This window comes from Sturnus vulgaris, chromosome 10 (genome assembly GCF_052056855.1).
Source record: "Sturnus vulgaris isolate bStuVul1 chromosome 10, bStuVul1.hap1, whole genome shotgun sequence".
NCBI lineage: Eukaryota > Metazoa > Chordata > Aves > Passeriformes > Sturnidae > Sturnus > Sturnus vulgaris.
In genome coordinates, this window is record NC_142252.1 from 16,292,074 (window position 1) to 16,310,268 (window position 18,195).

General features: G+C 57.3%; 1 protein-coding gene across 1 annotated transcript; it reads left to right on the plus strand.

The window, feature by feature from the left end:
• Window positions 1-4,319: 4,319 nt before the first annotated feature.
• Window positions 4,320-13,302, plus strand: PTMA (prothymosin alpha). The gene is made up of 5 exons (XM_014871625.2): window positions 4,320-4,445; window positions 8,523-8,594; window positions 9,270-9,363; window positions 11,890-11,963; window positions 12,426-13,302. Exons 1-5 carry the CDS (start codon window positions 4,401-4,403, stop codon window positions 12,471-12,473), a joined length of 333 nt encoding a protein of 110 aa, XP_014727111.1. The 5' UTR covers window positions 4,320-4,400; the 3' UTR covers window positions 12,474-13,302.
• The last annotated feature ends 4,893 nt before the right edge of the window (window positions 13,303-18,195 follow it).

Genomic DNA, 18,195 nt, shown 5'->3' on the forward strand with positions numbered 1-18,195 from the left:
AGGCAAGTAAGGACAGGGATGTGAGTACTGGCACCTGGGTCATGGCACCAGCAGTGCTGGCCCTTGGCAGCCAGGAGGAGCTGCTGGATCCACTCCTGATGTTGTGGGCTCCCTGGAACAGCCAGCATTCCAAACCGGAGGTTTCCCTAGTGCCCCCATCACATCCCCACTCTGCCTGTAGCCAGAAGCAGGATGAGCAGCAGTGCTGGGGTATATTGCTCCCCTCCACCTGGCCCTGGTTCCTGACAGCACCCAGGTGCCTTGGTGCCACATCTCAGCCCAGATAGGGCAGTGGCTTTCCAGAGCCACAGAGAAGCCAGTGAACATCAAGGGACCACTGCCTGCTGGGCTCAGAGGATCTGGAGAGGCCACACTCTCTTTCCCACACCTTCCAGGGGATAATTCCTCCTGAATGCTGTCCTCACTCTGGGGCTCTATGCAGAGGCCCGAGGACTGTGTCATGTCCTGCCTACCACATCCAGCTCCATCCAGTGGAGTGCAGAGGAGACAGACTCTCTACATCCATCTGAGGGATCCCTGCGATTTCTACAGGCTTGGGAAGCAGCGGGCTGGGAACGGCTGGTGAGTCAGAGCCCTGTGTTGTAACTGGGGAGCAGAGCGCGTGTCGGAGCAGGGATGACCGTGAGCTGCAGTGTGGGGCCCGCCTGGGCCTTTTGCAATCCTCTGGGGAAAGGCGAAGTCAGTGTCTCCATCCCTTAATTAAAGTGTGCCACAGGGCCCTACTCCTGCCTGTTTACGCGGTTCATGGGGATGGACAGAGGAGCAGCAGATGAGGACATGGAGAGGAGGACGGCCTCATCAGCCCTTCCTTGGGCTGGGGCAGCCGGTGCTCTCGAATGCAGTCTTTGGCTCCTGCAGCCAGGTCTCTCAGCCTTGGCCCCATGGTCTCTCAAAGACACTTTCTGGACCCATGAGCCGACTCCAGTTCTCTACACACCTCCCCTCCCCACTGTGAGTGCATCTGAAGCTCCTTCCCACCTCCCCATCGCCTTCCACCCCTCCCAGCACTGCTGCTAAAGAGAAAAACTCCACCAAGCCCTGGCCCCCGTGTGCAACCCTTGTCCATCGAGGAACAGAAGGTGACACAGCCAGGATGTCATCTCTGCCGGCTTCACGTCCCGCATCACCAGCCTGACCTAGAAACACTACCACGTCTCGTGCACTGGAGCCCGGGGATGCTGCAAGGCTCATCCCTCTGTTTTTTCCAGAGCAGCTGAGTGACAGTCGCCCCTCCCTTGCCTCTCCGAAGAGCGTAATGAGAATTTCCTCCGAGGAGCAGCTTGCCGCGATGAAATAATCGCCCGAGCAGCATGATCTTCGTCGGGGATTAGAGAGGCTGCTACTTGCTGAGCTAGGGAAACGGCCGGTGAGGAGGGAAAAGTCCTACCTCCTCCTCTGGCACCTCGGCTCCTTTGCCAAAGCAATCGCCTGCCGCTGACAGAGCGAGGTTCCAGGCAGAGAGCTCAGCCCTGGAAACTTCCGTCCCCGATGCTCGGGCACTTTTGCAAAGTCCCCTTCCACCCTCCTCCTCTCTCTGCTCCCTGAGGAGCCGCTCTCCAGCCCCGGCAGTCGGGAGGGGTGGAGAAGAGGTAAAGAAGCAGCTGCCTTTTACAGGCAACAGTTTCTGTTGTTTGTTTTCGGACTGCTGAGGCAGAAAGCGCCGAGCTGAGCCTGCTTCTTTCTCCCTGCCTTACGCGCACAGGCGCTCGCCAGCCGGTTACCCCGCTGCACGGAGGGACCGCAGCAAGGACTATACATGGATTTCCGACGCGGAGTAGTTTAAGGCAGTTTTGTTTCCACTGCAGGCTTGGTTGTTTTTTTTTTTTTTAATCTCCAACCCTCCCACCACCACCATCCCCCCCCGCCCTCTGTGAGATCCTGGTGTGACCATCCCTTGAGGATTCCTAGATTCCGAATTTTCTTCCTGAAATATCCCACATCTCATTTTCTTTTTTTAACTCTTCCTGAAACGTGGGAACCCCAAGCCCAAAGGAACATCCCTCGTTTGAGCAGAAGGCACACACGAAAGACAACTTATAGCAGAAGTGATTTTCTGAGGGGTCTGGGCTTAGGTGGTTTTTTTCTTTCCTCTTTCGGACACATTTCGACAATCGCCGGTCACCAACTCCCGGCTGGGCTGTGGCAGAGGGCGCTCCTGCCTCCAGCACTGCGAGCAACCTGCCCCAAACCCACTGAGTCCTGTCTCCGGGAATAGCAGCTGCCCTTGTCTCGAACACTCCAAACGAGAGGCGTAGCCAGCAGCGACCAGAAATCCCGGTTTCCACAGCCCTCTCCTTCCCCTGAGTGCATGGAGAAACTCTCGCCCTGCTCCTGCCCAATCCTGCCACCAGGTCAGAGAGGGACATCCGACATGAAATCCATCATCCCCAAAAGGTCCCAACGCGGGAAATCCATCATCCCAAAAGGTCTCTCCTGACAAAACGCCAGCAGTGTCCGACCTTCGTGAGCGGGGCACTGCTGTGTCGACAGCGTCCGCGATCCAAAGCGAGAGTTGCTCGTGGGGTCGCAACCCCTGGGGCTGGTGGCCGGCCAGGGCAGGGGATGGCTGGCCCTGGCACGAGGTCAGTCCAAGGGCCAGCGGCTGCTGTGGGGTCTCAGCCACCCCGGTGCTTCCCGCTCCCGCCACAGCCCTGCGGCCCTGATCCCCGTCCCCACACCGTCATCTCTCCAGTGCTGCTCCCACGAGGGGCAGGACGTAGAGGCTGAGGAGAAAAGCGCTGCACGGTGCGCCCAAGCACAGACCAGCCTGTTTGCTGTGCTACTGCGCTGAGAGGGAGGGACATTTTGTCCTGGAAACGGGGCCCTGTCTCTATGTCCAGCCGCCGGGAGCGTGTGGTGATGGGGCAAGGGACGCCGGCGCCATGACGCCTCGTGCCGCGACGCCTGGTGCCAGGCGGTGTGGGGACTACCATGGCTTCTCCGCAGCTCTCCTGAAGCCGTAGAAGGAACAACCCCGCGTCAGCGCGGCTCCTAGTAGCCGTGATCAGCGCCCCCCGTCCGCGGCAGCCCTTTACCCCGGGTCCCCGGCCGACCGGCCCCAACTCCGCTCCACAGCTCCGCCCCGAGCCGCCTCCGGGTTTTCAAAACCACTTCGCTGTAGACAGACAAAGGGCTCAGCCAATAAAAAGCCGCAAAGCGTCAGCACAGCGTTCGCCTGGGGCTGCCCACCAATCCACATCGCTCGGTCCCTATATCCCGCCCTCCGAGGACAAGTTCTGCCCTGCTCCGGCGGCCATGTTGAGTGTGGCAGCGGCTCTGCTCTGTCTGGAGGGGCGTTTTTCCCACCCCTTCACCCGTTGATTCGGGTTTTCCACACCGGGGATCATTCACGCGCGGCGCTGTCTTACCCTCGGGGCTGCTGTGGGCGGCGGAGCGGGTCCCAGGGTGTAGTAACACCGTGTGGTTGCCCCACGAAGGGCTCTCGGCGCCATTTTGAGTGTGGCAGAGCCCCCTCGCTCGCTGCGCCGGTGCCCCGTTACCCCGCGGTGTGAGAAGGGACAGATGTAGCCACAGTGCCCGCGGGCGCGGTGCTAGGGGCACGACCGTATATAATGGGAAATTGCGGAATGGGGAGCATAGCGAAGCTCCTGGTGCGCGTCAAGCCCTGAACTCGCACAAGGTTGGGGGGGGGAAGTAGAAGCAGCTTGGGTACGTTTTTTTACTGTAAAATAAGTAAATGGGTGGGAATCCCGCATTTCTGCGCGGCAGGCTGGGCGGGCCGCCCCTACTCGCTTCCCGCAGGGGCGGCCGCGGTTGTTGTGGCCAAAGTTTCTGCGGGGCGCCGAAAACAGTGAACGAGGGCGAATAGCGGGGTACTAAAGGACTGCCCCGGCACCACCAGCGGCCCCATGGGAGCGGGATGGGGGAAGGCAGCGCCGGTTCTCCCGCACTACTGTTATTATTCTTATTTTTAACTCTTATTATGTCCCCTCCGCCCCTCCGCAGGCGCGGCGGGGGCTCCCCCTCCTCACTCCCGCCCGCCGCCTCACACGGCGGGAGGGGCGGGGCGGAGGCGGCGGGGGCGGAGGTAGCGCGGGGGGGGTGTGGCTCTGCTCCCCTCTGCGCCCGCCACACTGAGACCGGGCCCAACTCATCGCCGCAGTGGCGGCGCTCGCCGGCTCCTTTAAGCGGCCGTGCCCCATTGTTTGCGCCGCGGCCAATGGGCGCCCGGCGGCCGCGGCGCGCGCGGCCAATGGGGCGCGGCGCGGGGCAGCGCGCGCGCCGCCCCCCGGCTCTATAAGAGGGCCGGCGGCGCCGCGTGAGTTCCCACTGGCTCGCGCAAAGCCATCTTGGCATTGTTCTGCCCGCCCGCCCGCGCCGCCGCAGCCCCGCGCGACACAGCCCCGCACGCCCCCGCCATGTCCGACGCGGCCGTGGACACCAGCGCTGAGATCTCCGCCAAGGTGAGCGACCCGCCACCTCGCGCCCTGCTCCACGGCTTTTTTCTCCTCTGTTTTAATTTTTTTTTTCCGAGCGATTTCTGGTTTTTTTTTTTTTTTTCCTTTTTTGTTTTTTTTAATCGATTTTTTTTCCCCCTGCCCGTCCCGCCCCCTCCTTTCTCCCCCTTCCCCCTCTGTCCTTCGCGTTGAAGTTGGCGGGGCGTCGCGGTGCGGAGCCGGCGCCGCCGCGCTCGCTGTGCGGGGCTGCCAGCGCCGTTCCTTTGTCTACAGTGTGCGGGAAACGTGCTCGCCGCCTTTGCCGGTGGTGCCGAGCCCCGCCGCTCCGCGTCCCGCTCCCTCCCGCCTTTCCTGGGGACAGCAGCTGGCCGTCCCGCTGCGGAGGTGCTCGGGGAGCCGTGGGGGGGTACACGCACGGCAGTGCCTCGGCACCCGGCAGCGCTCGCTCATTCAATCCGCGGTGCGGGAGCTTGACAGCCCCGTCAAACTTGTGTCCCGCTCGGCCCCGTCCCTGCGGGGGGGTGTGGGGGGAAGCGCTCCGGAACACGCTCCGGAGGGGTGGGGGGGGCAGTGTCTGTTGTGGAGTTGCTGCCGAAAAGCAGGGTGGGCGGGTGGTTGCTATTTCGGAGTTGCACCCAGTTGATGCGGGAGGGGCGTCTAATGTGTCGGTGTTACCCCCGGAGTGTGTGGGGGGGGCAGTTGTTTTTTCGGCGTTGCCCCCCGGAAGGAGGGGGGGGGGGGGGCGGCGCATTTGCGGTTTAGGTACGATCCCGAATTGGGGGTTACCATTTCGGAGTTACCCTCGGAGGTGAGGGGGGGGTAGGGGTTGCCTCTGGAGCTGTCCCGGGAGGGCTTTTGTTATTTTTGGAGCTACCCCGATGGGAGCACCCCGACAGTGGGAGATGACCTAGTGTGCTGGGGCGGCGAGGCTGAGGGCTCCGGCCTTGGCCCGAGCTCCTTGCAGCGGGATAACTTTGCGAGTCGCTGCTGGAGGTGATGGGAAGCGGTTGGGGAGCGCCGGTACCAGCCGGGAGAAGCTCTCCGGGGAGTTCCCGCTGCGGCTCCCGGCGCACGCCTTTGTCTGCGAGCCGCGGCGGAGCGTCCCTCGGGGGGACTGCGCTCCCCGAGCGGCCCCGGTGCGCCCCGTCGAGCTCGGGGCCAAGGCCGGAAAAGTTGCGAGGGGATCCGACCCGGGCCAGTGCGTGGGAAGACGGCGGGGGACGTGCCCGGCGGCCTCCTCACCCTGCGCCCCGGCCGGCCCCGGGCCGCGCCGCTCCCGCGGCTGGAGGAGAAAAAAAAAAAAAAAAAAATCCGTCAGGGAGGAGGGTTTATAAAAAAACAACCAACAAAACACCGGTTTTGGCAGATTTCGATTTCACTTCTGTTTCCCGCTCCCGCAGCCATGCCCCCATCCTGCCTGCCCTGCCTCCGTTCCGGGGCCGCGGCTTGGTTCCCGCCGCCTCCGGCTCTCCCGCTGCCGGGAAGCGGAGAGGCGGGTCGATCCCCATCCTTTCCCGGGGGAACGGGGCCAAGTTTGCCGTTAACCTTCCCCTGCCCTTTACCGTGTGCGGGAAGGGGCCTCGTCTCTGGCTCACCCTCCTGGGAGCGGACGAGGGTCCGCGCTGCAGGGCGGGCGGAGGCGCGCACGGCGGCAAGGTGACCCCCCCCACACTCCCGAGAAGTGCGGAGGCACCGGGGCCGTTCGCCCTCGTCCCGCCTCGCCGTCCGGAACGCTCCCGGGAGGCGGGGATGGGGGGGGATGGGGTTCCCGCCCCACCCGGGCGCCGCCCCCGGCCGGTGCCGCGGGGCGCCCACCACGTGCGGGCTTGGGAGCCGGAGTCCGCCTCGCCGCCCCCGCCAGGACTACAGCTCCCGGCAGCCTGCGGGGCGCCGCGCTGGCCGCCGGCCAATCAGCGGGGCGCGAAGAGTGGCGCGCGGTTTGAATGGCGGCCGCGCGCATGGCGGCGCGGGTGAGCCCCCTGCCGGCGGGAGGCGCGGGCTGCGGCGGCGCCTCTCTTGTCCCCAGGTCCTGATTTCCTTCGCTTCCCACCGGGATCCTGCCGCGAGCAGGGCCAGGGAGAAGGTAGAGCTTTCCGGCCCGGTGGTATGTGACTCTACGCCACTGCTATTCATTCCATAGACAAACAGCCCAGACACACCTATAATTAGAGGCTGTGTCCTAGTCTTGGCGCCAGAGAAGCCCTGCTGCTGCACCGGCCCTTGGTCTGGATGCTCCTGTGCACATCTGTTTGTGTTGGACTGGAAAAGGGAGACACTGTGATGCTCTCTGCAACCTGTTACTACCAGAAACTTCATGACCTGGCATCCTGATGGTGGTTAAACTGAGAGCATTTTCAGCAATGCAGGAAAGGTCAGGACTGGAGATCTGTCCAGCTAAAATGCCCAAGAGTTAGTTATTCCTTCACTGGGAGAATTGCTTGCAGTTTATGAACAACTCGTTTTAAAAAGAGCTGTTGGGCACAGTGAGAGATGGAAATTCTGACTGCTTGACTTGCTCTGTGTTTGTCTTGGGAACTGCTTTGTCGCCCTCATGCCTGTGTGCCTGGTGTGATGCAGCAGCTGTAGCCCAGTGATGCACGAGAGGCCAAACGGTTGTGATCAGTCTCCAGGGAACAGGGCAGTAGAAGCCACTGACAGTGTAAAACTGTGGTGGAGCTGGCCAGTGGAGGAGGCAGCCTGGGATTTGTGTGTGAGCAGTGAAAGAAGGGAGGGAGCTTGCGTGTTTGTTTTACTCCACACTCCCGTATTGGTTTGCTTAGGTGAGGTTCGATCAACAGATGTTGTCCCCTCAAAGCTTTCTTCCTGAGAAAGTCTTTCCTCAGTGCACTGGCAGCCTGTGGGTGCCTCTGGAAACAGCATTTGTCTGTTTAAGTAACCTGGTGGTCTAAAATGCCTGTGCTGCCTGCCCTGAGCAGTCTGCAGGGTGGTAGAAACCCTCCCAGAAGGGAGCAGTGATGACACTAGCAGGGCCAGGGGCCATGCTCTTCCCTGCCGTGGCCGTGGCTCCCAGGAGTGAAAGTGCCCGCTGTCTGTGGGCGGCGGCAGCTGCAAAGGGCGGGTGGGGGAGAAGCCACCGCAGTGGAGCAGGAGCTCCCAGCAACTTTTAAACACCTCGTGGTCGCTGCCGAAGCCGGCTGTGGCTGTGCTGCTGGCCCTGGGGAAGGGCCTCCCTGCTTTCCTTGGCTAGGGTAGAGCTCACTGTGCTGAAGGATCTCGCTCCAGCTGATGGAAGAACAGAAGGGGAGGAGGATGCAAGCAGAGATGCCAGTGTTAAATCCAAGCGTTCTTAATGCGGGAACATAAAGTTGGATCCTTTCAGCCTGTTTGCTGAGCGACTTGGCATGACATTTTGACAGTGATCAATAGCAAAAACACACAAGCTCCTGCTCTGCTCGCAGTGGAGGCTTGAACTGAACTAGCCAGGCACTGCTCTTGGAGCAGTGTAAAAATAGACTTCTTCCCCCACCCCATCCTGTTACACTTTAAGCTGCGAGCTGGATGCTGGAGCCTCCTCTCTGCTGCTGCAAGGAAGACCAGGCGTGTAATATTTGCTGTATGATTTTCCCCAGGCAGGGCAGAGACCACTGCCTCTGCTAATGAGTCCCTGGGATTTGTTTCTGCTGTGAAGGTGCTGAGCAGCCGTAGATGCCCGCAGCCCCAGAGCGGCAGAGCCCATCCTTTGGTCGGGGCTGCCGGCTCTCCATGGCATTGCAGGAGCTTGTGTGGACTGTGCTAAGATGGGCAATCAGCCAGCTCTGCTGCTGTTGAGCATATATGCAGGCGGCCAGCTCTGTCTGTTTGAGAGCTCAGAGGTGAAACAGAGCAGTCTCTTTTTTAGATGGCTGCTCTGGCAAGGCTGACTTGGATTGAGATTCGCCCCCATGTTTTCCCGTTCCCAAGGAGGAGCCAGAACGTGGCGACCAAATCACAGAACAAATCTGTGTGAAGAGAAACCAGCTCCTGCTCTCGCTCTCAGACTGTGTTTTTCACACCTGATCTGCAGCTTCTCTGACCCAGACACCTGGAATCGGGGTGACTTCTCTGCTTTTCTGCTCCTTCCAGGATCTAAAAGAGAAGAAGGAAGTTGTTGAAGAAACAGAAAATGGCAGAGACGCACCAGCCAACGGCAACGCTGTGAGTATGGCTGCAATCTGCTGGGAGAGGCAGTCTGTACACCAATGCCTTTTTGTTTTCCAATCTTCCTGCTTTTTCTGCAAGTTTGTCCCTAGCACTGTTGAGAGGGGACCCCCTGTAAATGGCAGCCCTGAGCCCTGCAGCCTTTGGTACTTCAAGTTACACAGACACTCTCAGCCTGTGGGCCATTCGTGTGTGTGCAGAAGAGAAGGGCTGGGCTTGGATTCCCTCCCTGACAGCTGTGTGAGGTTGTCCAGTACCACCTCTTCCCTAGGCAGGGATAAAGAGGAAAAAAAAAAATTTAAAACCCACTAGGATTTACAATGTTACAACCAGTTGAGCTGGGAAATACATCGTGTACAAGTAAACTGGTTGGTTTTCTCTTTTAACATGCTGAGGGGAAATCACTGTGCCACATTTCAATGTGTCACGAGAGCCATTGCAGGCTTTGTCTCAAAGTTGCAGGCCAAGTTACCACAGGCTTGATCCTTCATGCTGGGGCTGTCTGGGTTGTGTGGAGGCAGGCAGAAAGCAGGGTGTGCATCCAGGGCTCCTCTGGGCTGGTGCTTTGCTTTCAGCAGGAAAGGTGGGAGCACGCACTTGTGCTACATGTCTCTTCCACCTTCTCCCTTCCCCAGTGCATTTTTTTAAGTGATGTTTTGTCTTGCCAAGGAGAATGAGGAAAACGGAGAGCAGGAGGCTGACAACGAAGTAGACGAAGAGGAGGAGGAAGGTGGCGAAGAAGAGGACGAGGAGGAAGAGGGTGATGGTAACTTTATTTGTTTCCCCATCCCATAGCAATGTCCTGCTCTGGACAGCAGGCTCCCGGGAAGCGGAGGCGAGCAGAGAGCAGCATCTCCCCCTCGCGGCTGTGGGCAGAGAGCTCCCAACAGCCAGGTCACTCCTTCCTTGCTTGCCTTGAGCCACCGCTGCTGGGAGTGAAGTCAGCCTTGAATCTCTTCCAGCAGGTTGAGGGCAGATTCCTTCCTCCCTCCCTCTGGCCAGACGGCACCGTACCGCGGCGCTGAATAAGCGCATTAGCCCTTCCGTGCGAGTAGTAAAATCTGCCCTTGACTCCTGCGAGCACAGCGCTGCTGCAGATACCAGTGCTGGCCAGTGGGGCATGGACAGCCCTGGGTGGCCGTGCCTTGGCCCAGGCACAGAGGGCGTGTCACTACCCTTGTTCATGGAGCAGCTGAGAGTCTCATGCAGCCCTCTTTCCCAGCCTGGATGCCATGTGGAAACAAGCAGAGGAACCTGTGGCTCTTACCTGCTCCTCCAGCTGGAGTAGTTACGCTTGCTTTAAATCTTCTATGGCTGCAGTGTCCCCTGTCTCCCTGCCCTCTGCTGCTTCCTGACCTGACCCAGACTGGAAGTGGGTTTTGGCAGCAGTGATTTGCCGAATCACTTCTCACCCTCCCTGCTATTATTTTTTCCCCAACATCTACTTGGATGAATAACATTGTTTATTTTTATCGTTTGTTAAGGCTGAGAGAAAACCTTTCTTGTTATGCTGAGATGAACTCGGGGCCCCTGATTATCTGTTACTAGGTTAATCCCCTGTGAATTTTTGGTTTACGTGCTGACCTACTAACCTGATGGCTAGTTTTGGGTGATGGGAACGGGGCTGAAAATTTAATGACCATTAAACCAGTGCTTATTCAGAGAGTAAGCTGGAAAAGGCACCTCCTTTGGGGTAGCACTCTCAGCAGCCTGCTGTGCCCTTCAGTAGGAATTGGTTCACTAGGAAAAACTGGGAATTGTGTCCCTCTTTAACTTGTGGTTTTAACCCTTGGGGACAGATGCAGCACCGCTGTGTTCTGTCCTGGACACATTCACCCCCCCAACCCTACTTCAGGCTGGATGAGGTGGGGAATACTTGGCTCTCCCCGCTCCTCTCGGGCAGGAGCAGGGAGGATGCGTGTGCTGCAGGCGCATGTGTGGGGTGGAAGTGTTGCTTGGATACTGCTGTGACAAACCCAGGGAGCTTTGGTCCCGCAGTGCCAGCCCTGCTCTTCCCAGCTCACGGAGCATAGGCACGATTTGGCACGCGGTGCCTGGAGACGCTGATGCCTTGTGGGGATCCGGCACAGGCTCTGACCGCTGGCACGGGCTCTGCTCTGTCTGCCCTCCATGCTTGCTGCCCTCGGGCGATCCCTGCCTGAGAAGCTGCACCTGAGCACTGCAGGAGAGAGATTTAAAGGCAGCAAGTCCAGCTTGCATCAGCTTTTTTAGCCAAGACTTGCAGCCAAACTCCCGGGGTTTGACAGCAGAGGAGAGCTTGAGGGTATATTTTCCTCTCGCATCTCTCCACCCCATCTCATTATTTGCTTTGCTTAAAGCAGCTCAAAGAACTAAAAATGCTCCCAATCAGCTTGGCACTGTCACCTGACCTGCTGGCCAGCCTAGTGCATGTGATGGCTGCCAGGGTGTTGATCCATCACTGGGAGCTAATCTTGGCCCTTCCCACTACATGGGCCACACCGCAGCTGGGTACATGTCAGGAGAGGAGAAGGGAGGGGAGGATGGGCTGACCTTAATCCCCCTGGCTGTCCATACGTGTGGCTCGTGGCAGTGATTTAAAGCCAGCTTACTGGCCTTAACTCTCTAAGTTTTAGTAGGGTCTCCTGTTACACAAGAGACTTGTCTCAACAGCTGAGAAGCTGTTCTGCCTCTGGGCTTGCCCCTGAGCCCCCAAAACTGGCCGAAGGTGATTGACTCAGTCGTTCTGATCCACTGGCCTATTTGAGCTCAAAGTGGGTCAAAGCCCAGAGCTCACTGCTCATCCTCCTGGCTGGCTGTAAGATAAGTTGGAAGCATTTGTTTGCCGTTCTGATAATTAGAAAGTGTTCTGACTCAGAACTAATGCGTTCTGGCTCTCTTAACTCATTAAAGATGGACTAATAGCTGCGAAGGGAAGCAGAAGTAATCTGAAGTGGTTAGGCAGAACAGACACTAGAAAGAGTTTTTTCCTCTCTTTTTTTCACCCAGTTTTGCCATGATTTCGGCACTCATGGTAGATGGTGGTTTTGCCGTCTCACTATCTGTGTTACAAATGCAGTATGTACCAGACATGAGGCTGCCAGTCCTTATTTTCCCTTTAGTGGATCAGGTCATTCAGAAAGCCACTGTGTCCTCTGTCACCTGTTGTCCTGAGCAGGGTCTGTGCCACCTGGGGAGATGGGGACATGGCATTGCAGTGTGGGGTGAGCCAGGATTAAACCCAGAGGGGAGGTGTATGTTACTGGAACTCTCCCAGAGGGTCTCACATTTCCTCTCTTTGTATTCCATGCAGGTGAGGAAGAGGACGGTGATGACGACGACGAAGCTGAGGGAGCCACAGGCAAACGGGCAGCTGAGGATGATGAGGTAGGAGGAGTAGGCAACCCCTCAGAGCCACACATGTCCCCAGAGGGCTTGGGAGGGGGGAAGGGTGTCAGGAGGGCTGGGCTGGGCTGGGCTTAGCTCTGGGGCTGGGATGCTGTTCCTGTGTGTTCCTCGTGTCTCTCCAGGGACACAGCTCAGTTCTGCTTATACATTGGCCTGGTTAGGGGAGGTGTCTGCTTCTGCCCGGTGGAGCCCTGGCCTGGGCTGGGGAGGCCTGGAATGCTCATGGCAGGCTTGGGTGGGGGCACCCAGAGGCTCTCTGAGAAAAGAGGATTTTGCCTGAGGTGGGGGGAAACACCTGTGGTGCTCAGACCTTGTCCCTAAGGCAGGAGAGGGACATGAAACTCCCCTGCCTCACTCCCTGCCTTGGGGTGACTCTTGCCTGCCCGCAGCAGCCCCACCCACTCCCCATCCCCTCTCCTGACGGCTTTGCTTTCCCCCCAGGATGACGACGTCGATCCCAAGAAGCAGAAAACCGATGAAGATGACTAGGCAGCAAATTATTATTATTTTTTTTTTAAATAAGGAGGAAAACAAACCAACAAAAAAGGCCAGCGTGTCCTCTTCACCCTTGAGTCCCCCCTTGGGACTCCCGTTGCAGCCCCCTTTCCCACACACACCCCCTTCCTCCCCCCTCCGCCGTGGTCATCCTCACCAAGTAGAGTGAACCCCGTCCCCGCCCCCCGGCGCGGCGCTGCCACTCAACGAACATGGAAATGATTCGCCCGTTAGCGGGGAGAGAAAAACCCCCCTTCCCCCACACACCCCCTCCCCCCAAGCACCAAAACTTCAAGGCCCTGCTTTCTTTCTTAAAAGTACTTTAAAGGAGAATTTGTTTGTATTTTTTATTTACATTTTATATTTTTGTACATATTGTTAGGAGGTCCGCCATTTTTAAGTGATCTCGGATTGACCAAAAGGGGGGCTTTGAAGTGTATATCTCTCTTGTTACCTATCTCTGACTTTACTTGTGGTGTGACCAGGCCCAAACCATTATCTCAAAGGAGAATAAAACAAAACCTTGTAAAAAAAAAATTAAAAAAAGACAAAAATGCAAAAAAAAAAAAAAAATTACAATCTTATTCTGAGCATTCCAGTAACTTTTTTTGTGTATGTACTTTAGCTGTACCATAGATCGTGGTTTGTATGAGGTGGCAAGGCCAAAGATAAAAAGGTTTTCTTTTTTTTTTCTGTCTATGAAGTTGCTGTTTATTTTTATTTTTTTCTTTTTTTTTTTTTTTGGCCTGTTTGATGTATGTGTGAAACAATAATGTTGTCCAACAATAAACCGGAATTTTATTTTGCTGAGTTGTCCTAACAAGGCTGCCTCCCAACTGCTGCTTTTTGTTTTAGTTTTAATTTGTTTTAGTTTTTTATTTCTTTCTTCCCTTCTTTATCTCCTTTCTTTCTTTGCTTTGGACTTGGGCTGGGAAGAGAGAGAGGGGTAGAGGGGTGCAGGGTGTTGATGGAAAGGGTCTGGGGCTGTGCTGTTCCCTGTTGCTGTGGGGGTAGGGGAGGCAGTGTCTTTCCATGGCTATATTCCTGTGGAGAGCTGCACCACTGTCCCCAGCATGGCCTCTGCATGATCCTGCATGTTCTGGCTGACCTTGGCAAGAGGTAGGGGTGGGTTAGACTGGGAAACATGGACAGGGAGTGTGGAACAGCTGGGTATGATTTGCTCAGCAATTCTCTGACTGCAGCCAAATTTGTTGGGGATTATTTGGCTTGTGTAGTGGGGATGAGAAAAACCCATCCCCAAAATCCTTCCTTGCAGTATCTGCTGCAGGTGATTGACCCCAGGTTGTGGGGTGGGGAGAGCTCAGGCTGTGTAAATGCCTGCCCTCCCTTGGGGCTTGTTTGAACATTGCTGGCAGTGGGGCAGGAGTCAGTGTCAACAGGATTGGATTCAGCCAGAACAGGTCCTGGGGCCATGCTCCAGCCTGCACTGGTCACCCAGCAATTTCCGGTGTGCCAAGTTCCAAGGTTTGGTGGTGGGACCCTGGGGAACCAGATTCGGGTTTATCTGTGTGCTCTAACAAACCAAAGAGCCTGAGCCTCTGCTGCTTTGCTCCTAACCTTCCTGCAACTCATTTTTCCTCCTTCCTCCAGGATTTTGGAGCTTGGAAAAGCTCAGCCTGCTCTGCCAGGTGTGTGGAGTTTGCAAGAACCTGCTTTGTATCTGTACTCCCAAACCCTCTCCCTGGCTCTAGGGAGTCCCCGTGCCCTGCTGATCCAGGCTATGCCAAAGCCTCACCAGATGGTCTGGTTTCCTCCTCTCATGGTGAAATCCCAGCAGTCAGTGTTCAGATGCTGGGAGATGATTGGTATTTTACCTTTTTTTTTTTTTTTTTTTTTTTTAGAACAGGAACCAATGCACTGGCTGGGAGGGTCACAGCCCCTCATCCCCAGGAACAGCCAGGTCACTTACTCTGTACTTGGCACTTTAGTTATCCAATGAATCGTGGTGCTGGCTAATAGCTTACCAGATTTGCTGCCTCGATGTGCAGGCCTCATCTAGCCCTGCCTGGGTGAGGGGAGCTTGTGGCAGGGCTGGAGGCAGCACTAGGTTTGGTTATCCGGTCCTCCCACGGGCTGTGACATGGGAGTGGCAAACATCCTCGAGTCCTCACCACAGCTGCTCCATGCGTGGCTCCTGCATCATGATGGGATGGGATCTGATGGGATGGGTGCCAACGGTGCAAGACTCAAGCTGGTACTTGTAGATTTGCAAGGCAAAATATTCAAATAAGCTTCTGCAGCTGTGTAGACAAGAGGTCCTCCAGGTGTCCCTGAACTGTGGGGACCCTGCACTCACAAGGCTGGTGAGGGCCCAGAGTGTGGAGATTTTGGGGGAGCAGTGGCCTTACTGTCCCCATTACAGAGAAGGACTTGTCCTTCCCAAACCTGGTGGTTTGGGTCATAGGGTCCATTTTGGTGTGGGGTAGAACTGGAGGCTGCCCCCAGCCTCCCAGGTAGGCATACTAATGATAGGTAGGGCATGGAGCAGCCAGGGGTGTGTGGGCAGGTCAGAGGGACCCCCAGCCCCACAGCTCTTGGTCTCCTTCCTGTTGCCCTGAGCCCCCACAGCCACGCCATGGGTGATAGAGAGGGCAAACCCCACTTCCTTGGCCCCACATCCCTGGTGTTTCTGCACCTCCTCTCTACCCTCTCGTGGCTCCTTTCCAGTGGCTCTGGCTGCCCCTGCCACCCCATGACCCTGGGGGTGCTCTGGTGTCACCAGTGCCAGGACTGGGGCACAGCCCAGTGCAGGCATCCTGGCCCCAGACAATCCCCATGTGGCGCCCCAGCCAATCCCATGCTGCCACCTGGCCCTTCCTGCCTCCACCAATCACCTCCAAGCAGCACTCTGGTCTGACCAATCATGTGCTGCCACCTGACCCTTCCCTACAGCCAACCACGTGCTGCCACTTGTCTCTGCTGCTGCCTCACCCCTTGCAGCAGCAGCCCACCAATCACAGTACGAGGAGGACTGCGTTGAGCCAATCAGAAGCTGCTGCCTTCCATCTGTCCCAGCCAATCAGGGGCGGCCACACCCTGCCAGGAGCTATAAAGGCCCTTCAGCTGTTGGGCTGTACCAGCAGAAGGGGTGATCCCAGGATGGAGGAGTTGTGGTCCTTTGGAAGGTGCTTCCCTTGGGAAAGGCTCCCACCTGCAGGGTCCTGGCAGGATGTAGGTGGAGCATGGTGCTTTTTTGGTGCCCAGTGCCACAGGGGCCAAGTGAATCCAAAATGCTAGAGGGACTGCTCACCTGGGTAATGTCTGGGGACAGGGACGAGGAGCAGCAGGTCCCCCCCAGCAGGAGAAGGCTTACAGCAGTCGTGCCAGCTGAAGGTGCCTGTGAAGATCTTGGAGAAAGTCTCCCTGAGGAGTCGGCCTTGTGCCAGGGTCTGCCCACTGGGACCTGGAGAATCCCACCTGCCCAGATGGAGATGGTCCCAGCTCTGACCTCCAGGCTCTGTGAGGCTGATGCCACAGGATGGAAGGTGACAAGCATATAGCCTATTGTGTGCCTTTAGGCACAGAGTGGTGCTGGGGCCTGCACCCAGAGCTGTGTCAGGTCACACGTTCAGCTGTGACCTGCAGAGCAGAACTGCCAGTGCCACCCCTCGCCTGCAGACACCGCATGTCGTGAGGGATTCGAATCCTGCTTGAGCTGCTGATCACACTGGTCTTGGAGACTGTGGAGGCGACTAGATGAAGCTGTCCTGAAGTGTGCTGGCTGGCTGCTGACCTCTGAAGATGGGTGGGGTAGCTCCCACATGAATATCGGGAGAGCTGCAGGAGGGAGCATCAGGAGAGCCTCGTTTGCGCCAGGAGAGACTCAGGCTGTGCCAATGTGCTCCAGTGGCCACTTAAACCAAGGGCAGCCCTTCCCAAGGATTCTGCCATGTCTAGGCCTCACTTGAAGCCATCTTTGTGCAGCTCAACAACCAGGTGGATGGAGAGCAACTCCCATGTGGTTCGCCTGATGCACATCACTCCAGTGGAGCTGAACTGCCAGAGGTCACAGCCAGCAGAACCAGTGGGGCTGAGCCCATGCCCTGGACAACTGGACTGGGCCTGGGCCAGCACAGCTGCCTCCATTCCTGACCTGCCCACAGTGGGTTAGTTGTGCTGCACCAGCTGTAGCTTTTGGTTAGCCTCATCCAAAACTTCTTGTTGCATCTTGACAACCTTCATGAAATTTGGAGCACCTTGGGGGCTCAGTGGAGAACCTGCTTGTGGGGAATGCAGGGCTTGGACCGCGAGCAAGACACAGACTGGGGTTGGTTACTGGTGCAGTTTGTGTCTGAGCAAATTGGCATCAAGTTAAGAGACTGGATGAGTGAAACTGCCTTCCAGGCATGATTCCTCAAGCTCACAAGCACAGAAGCAATTTTTAGTGGTTGCTCTTGAAAATAGACACGAAGAGCTACTCCCGTGGTGGAGCAATTGCCACCTGGCTCAGGATGTGAGGTATCCCATTGGAATAGACCCCTCAGGAGTGGGCTGTGAAAGCCCAGGGTCTTGGCCAGTCATGGCTCAACCCAACAAGTATATGCTTCCTAAATGGCTCAGGAATGTTTGTGCAATTGCCTCAAGAGCTGCCTGGTGTGGGCAGGAAAGACCAGCCCAGGCTGAAGAGCTGATGTGGGACATCTCATTCCTATGTCATCTCTGGCTGCTGTGTCCCCACAGCCTGTCCTCCTCAGTGAGCCAGGGCAACTCTGTCCCTGGGCCCTGACTTGGCATTTGGAGGGATCTGGCTATGCCCAGCCCAGTGGAGGTCCTTGGTCCTTGAACTCTGAAACCCAGCTAGATGTTTACCTCCACTGCCAGGTTTTCTTGGGGCCACCACTTCAATCCTCTCCCCCTCTGGGGGTGGGTGCCTTGGAGAGGGAGCAGAGTTTGGGGTGCCAGGAGCTCCTCCTGTGCAGACCCTGTGAATCCTCCACCCTTGTGCCTGTGGCTGCTCCATGTTTTCTGGCTGAGCTGATCCTCTCTGAAGAGCAGGAGAACAGAAGGAAGGGCTGTAAGCTTTGCAAACCCTGCTGAGGGCTGTGGCTCCTGTTCATGGCTGACTGGGGAGCCCCAGAGGGAGGGGTAGTGGGCAAGCAGGGGTTGGTGGGCTCAGAAGCCACTCCACGGTGCTGTGCTATGTGTGGGCCAGGAAGAGACCTAAGAGTAAGCATCCAGTGCTGTCCTTCAGAGCAGATGTGGACCTGGAGAGGACCCTGCATTCCTTTTGTAGGAAAACACAGTGCAAGGGGAACAGCTGGGGCTTGAGAAAGCACAACCTGATTTGCCCTTGAGGAGCCCACAGGGATGGGATCTTTACATGAGTCCTTTCCTACCCGGAGAGAGGTCTGAAGGCAAGGGACTCTGCCGGGGTGTTGGGTGGGGATGTGAGTCCTAGAGCTCACTCTACCCTGGGTCCTGTGGGCATCTCCCTGGGTTCCTCTCCTTTGCTGCAGGCAGAGCAGGCTCCTGGCCCTGCTCCCTCAAGGAACTGGGAAGCAGCACCCCTAGGTCAGGGCTCAGGGCAGGAGGTGTGAGGGGGCTGCTTCCCTGGGGACACCCCCAGCCTAAAACTCCATCCCTGGGATGGGCTGTGGAACACGGCTGCAGCTGTGGAGCAGCATCTGGAGAAGTGAGCAGCAGGCAGGAGCAGGACTGTGGGACTCTGCCATGGGAAGAGATGAGCATGGGACAC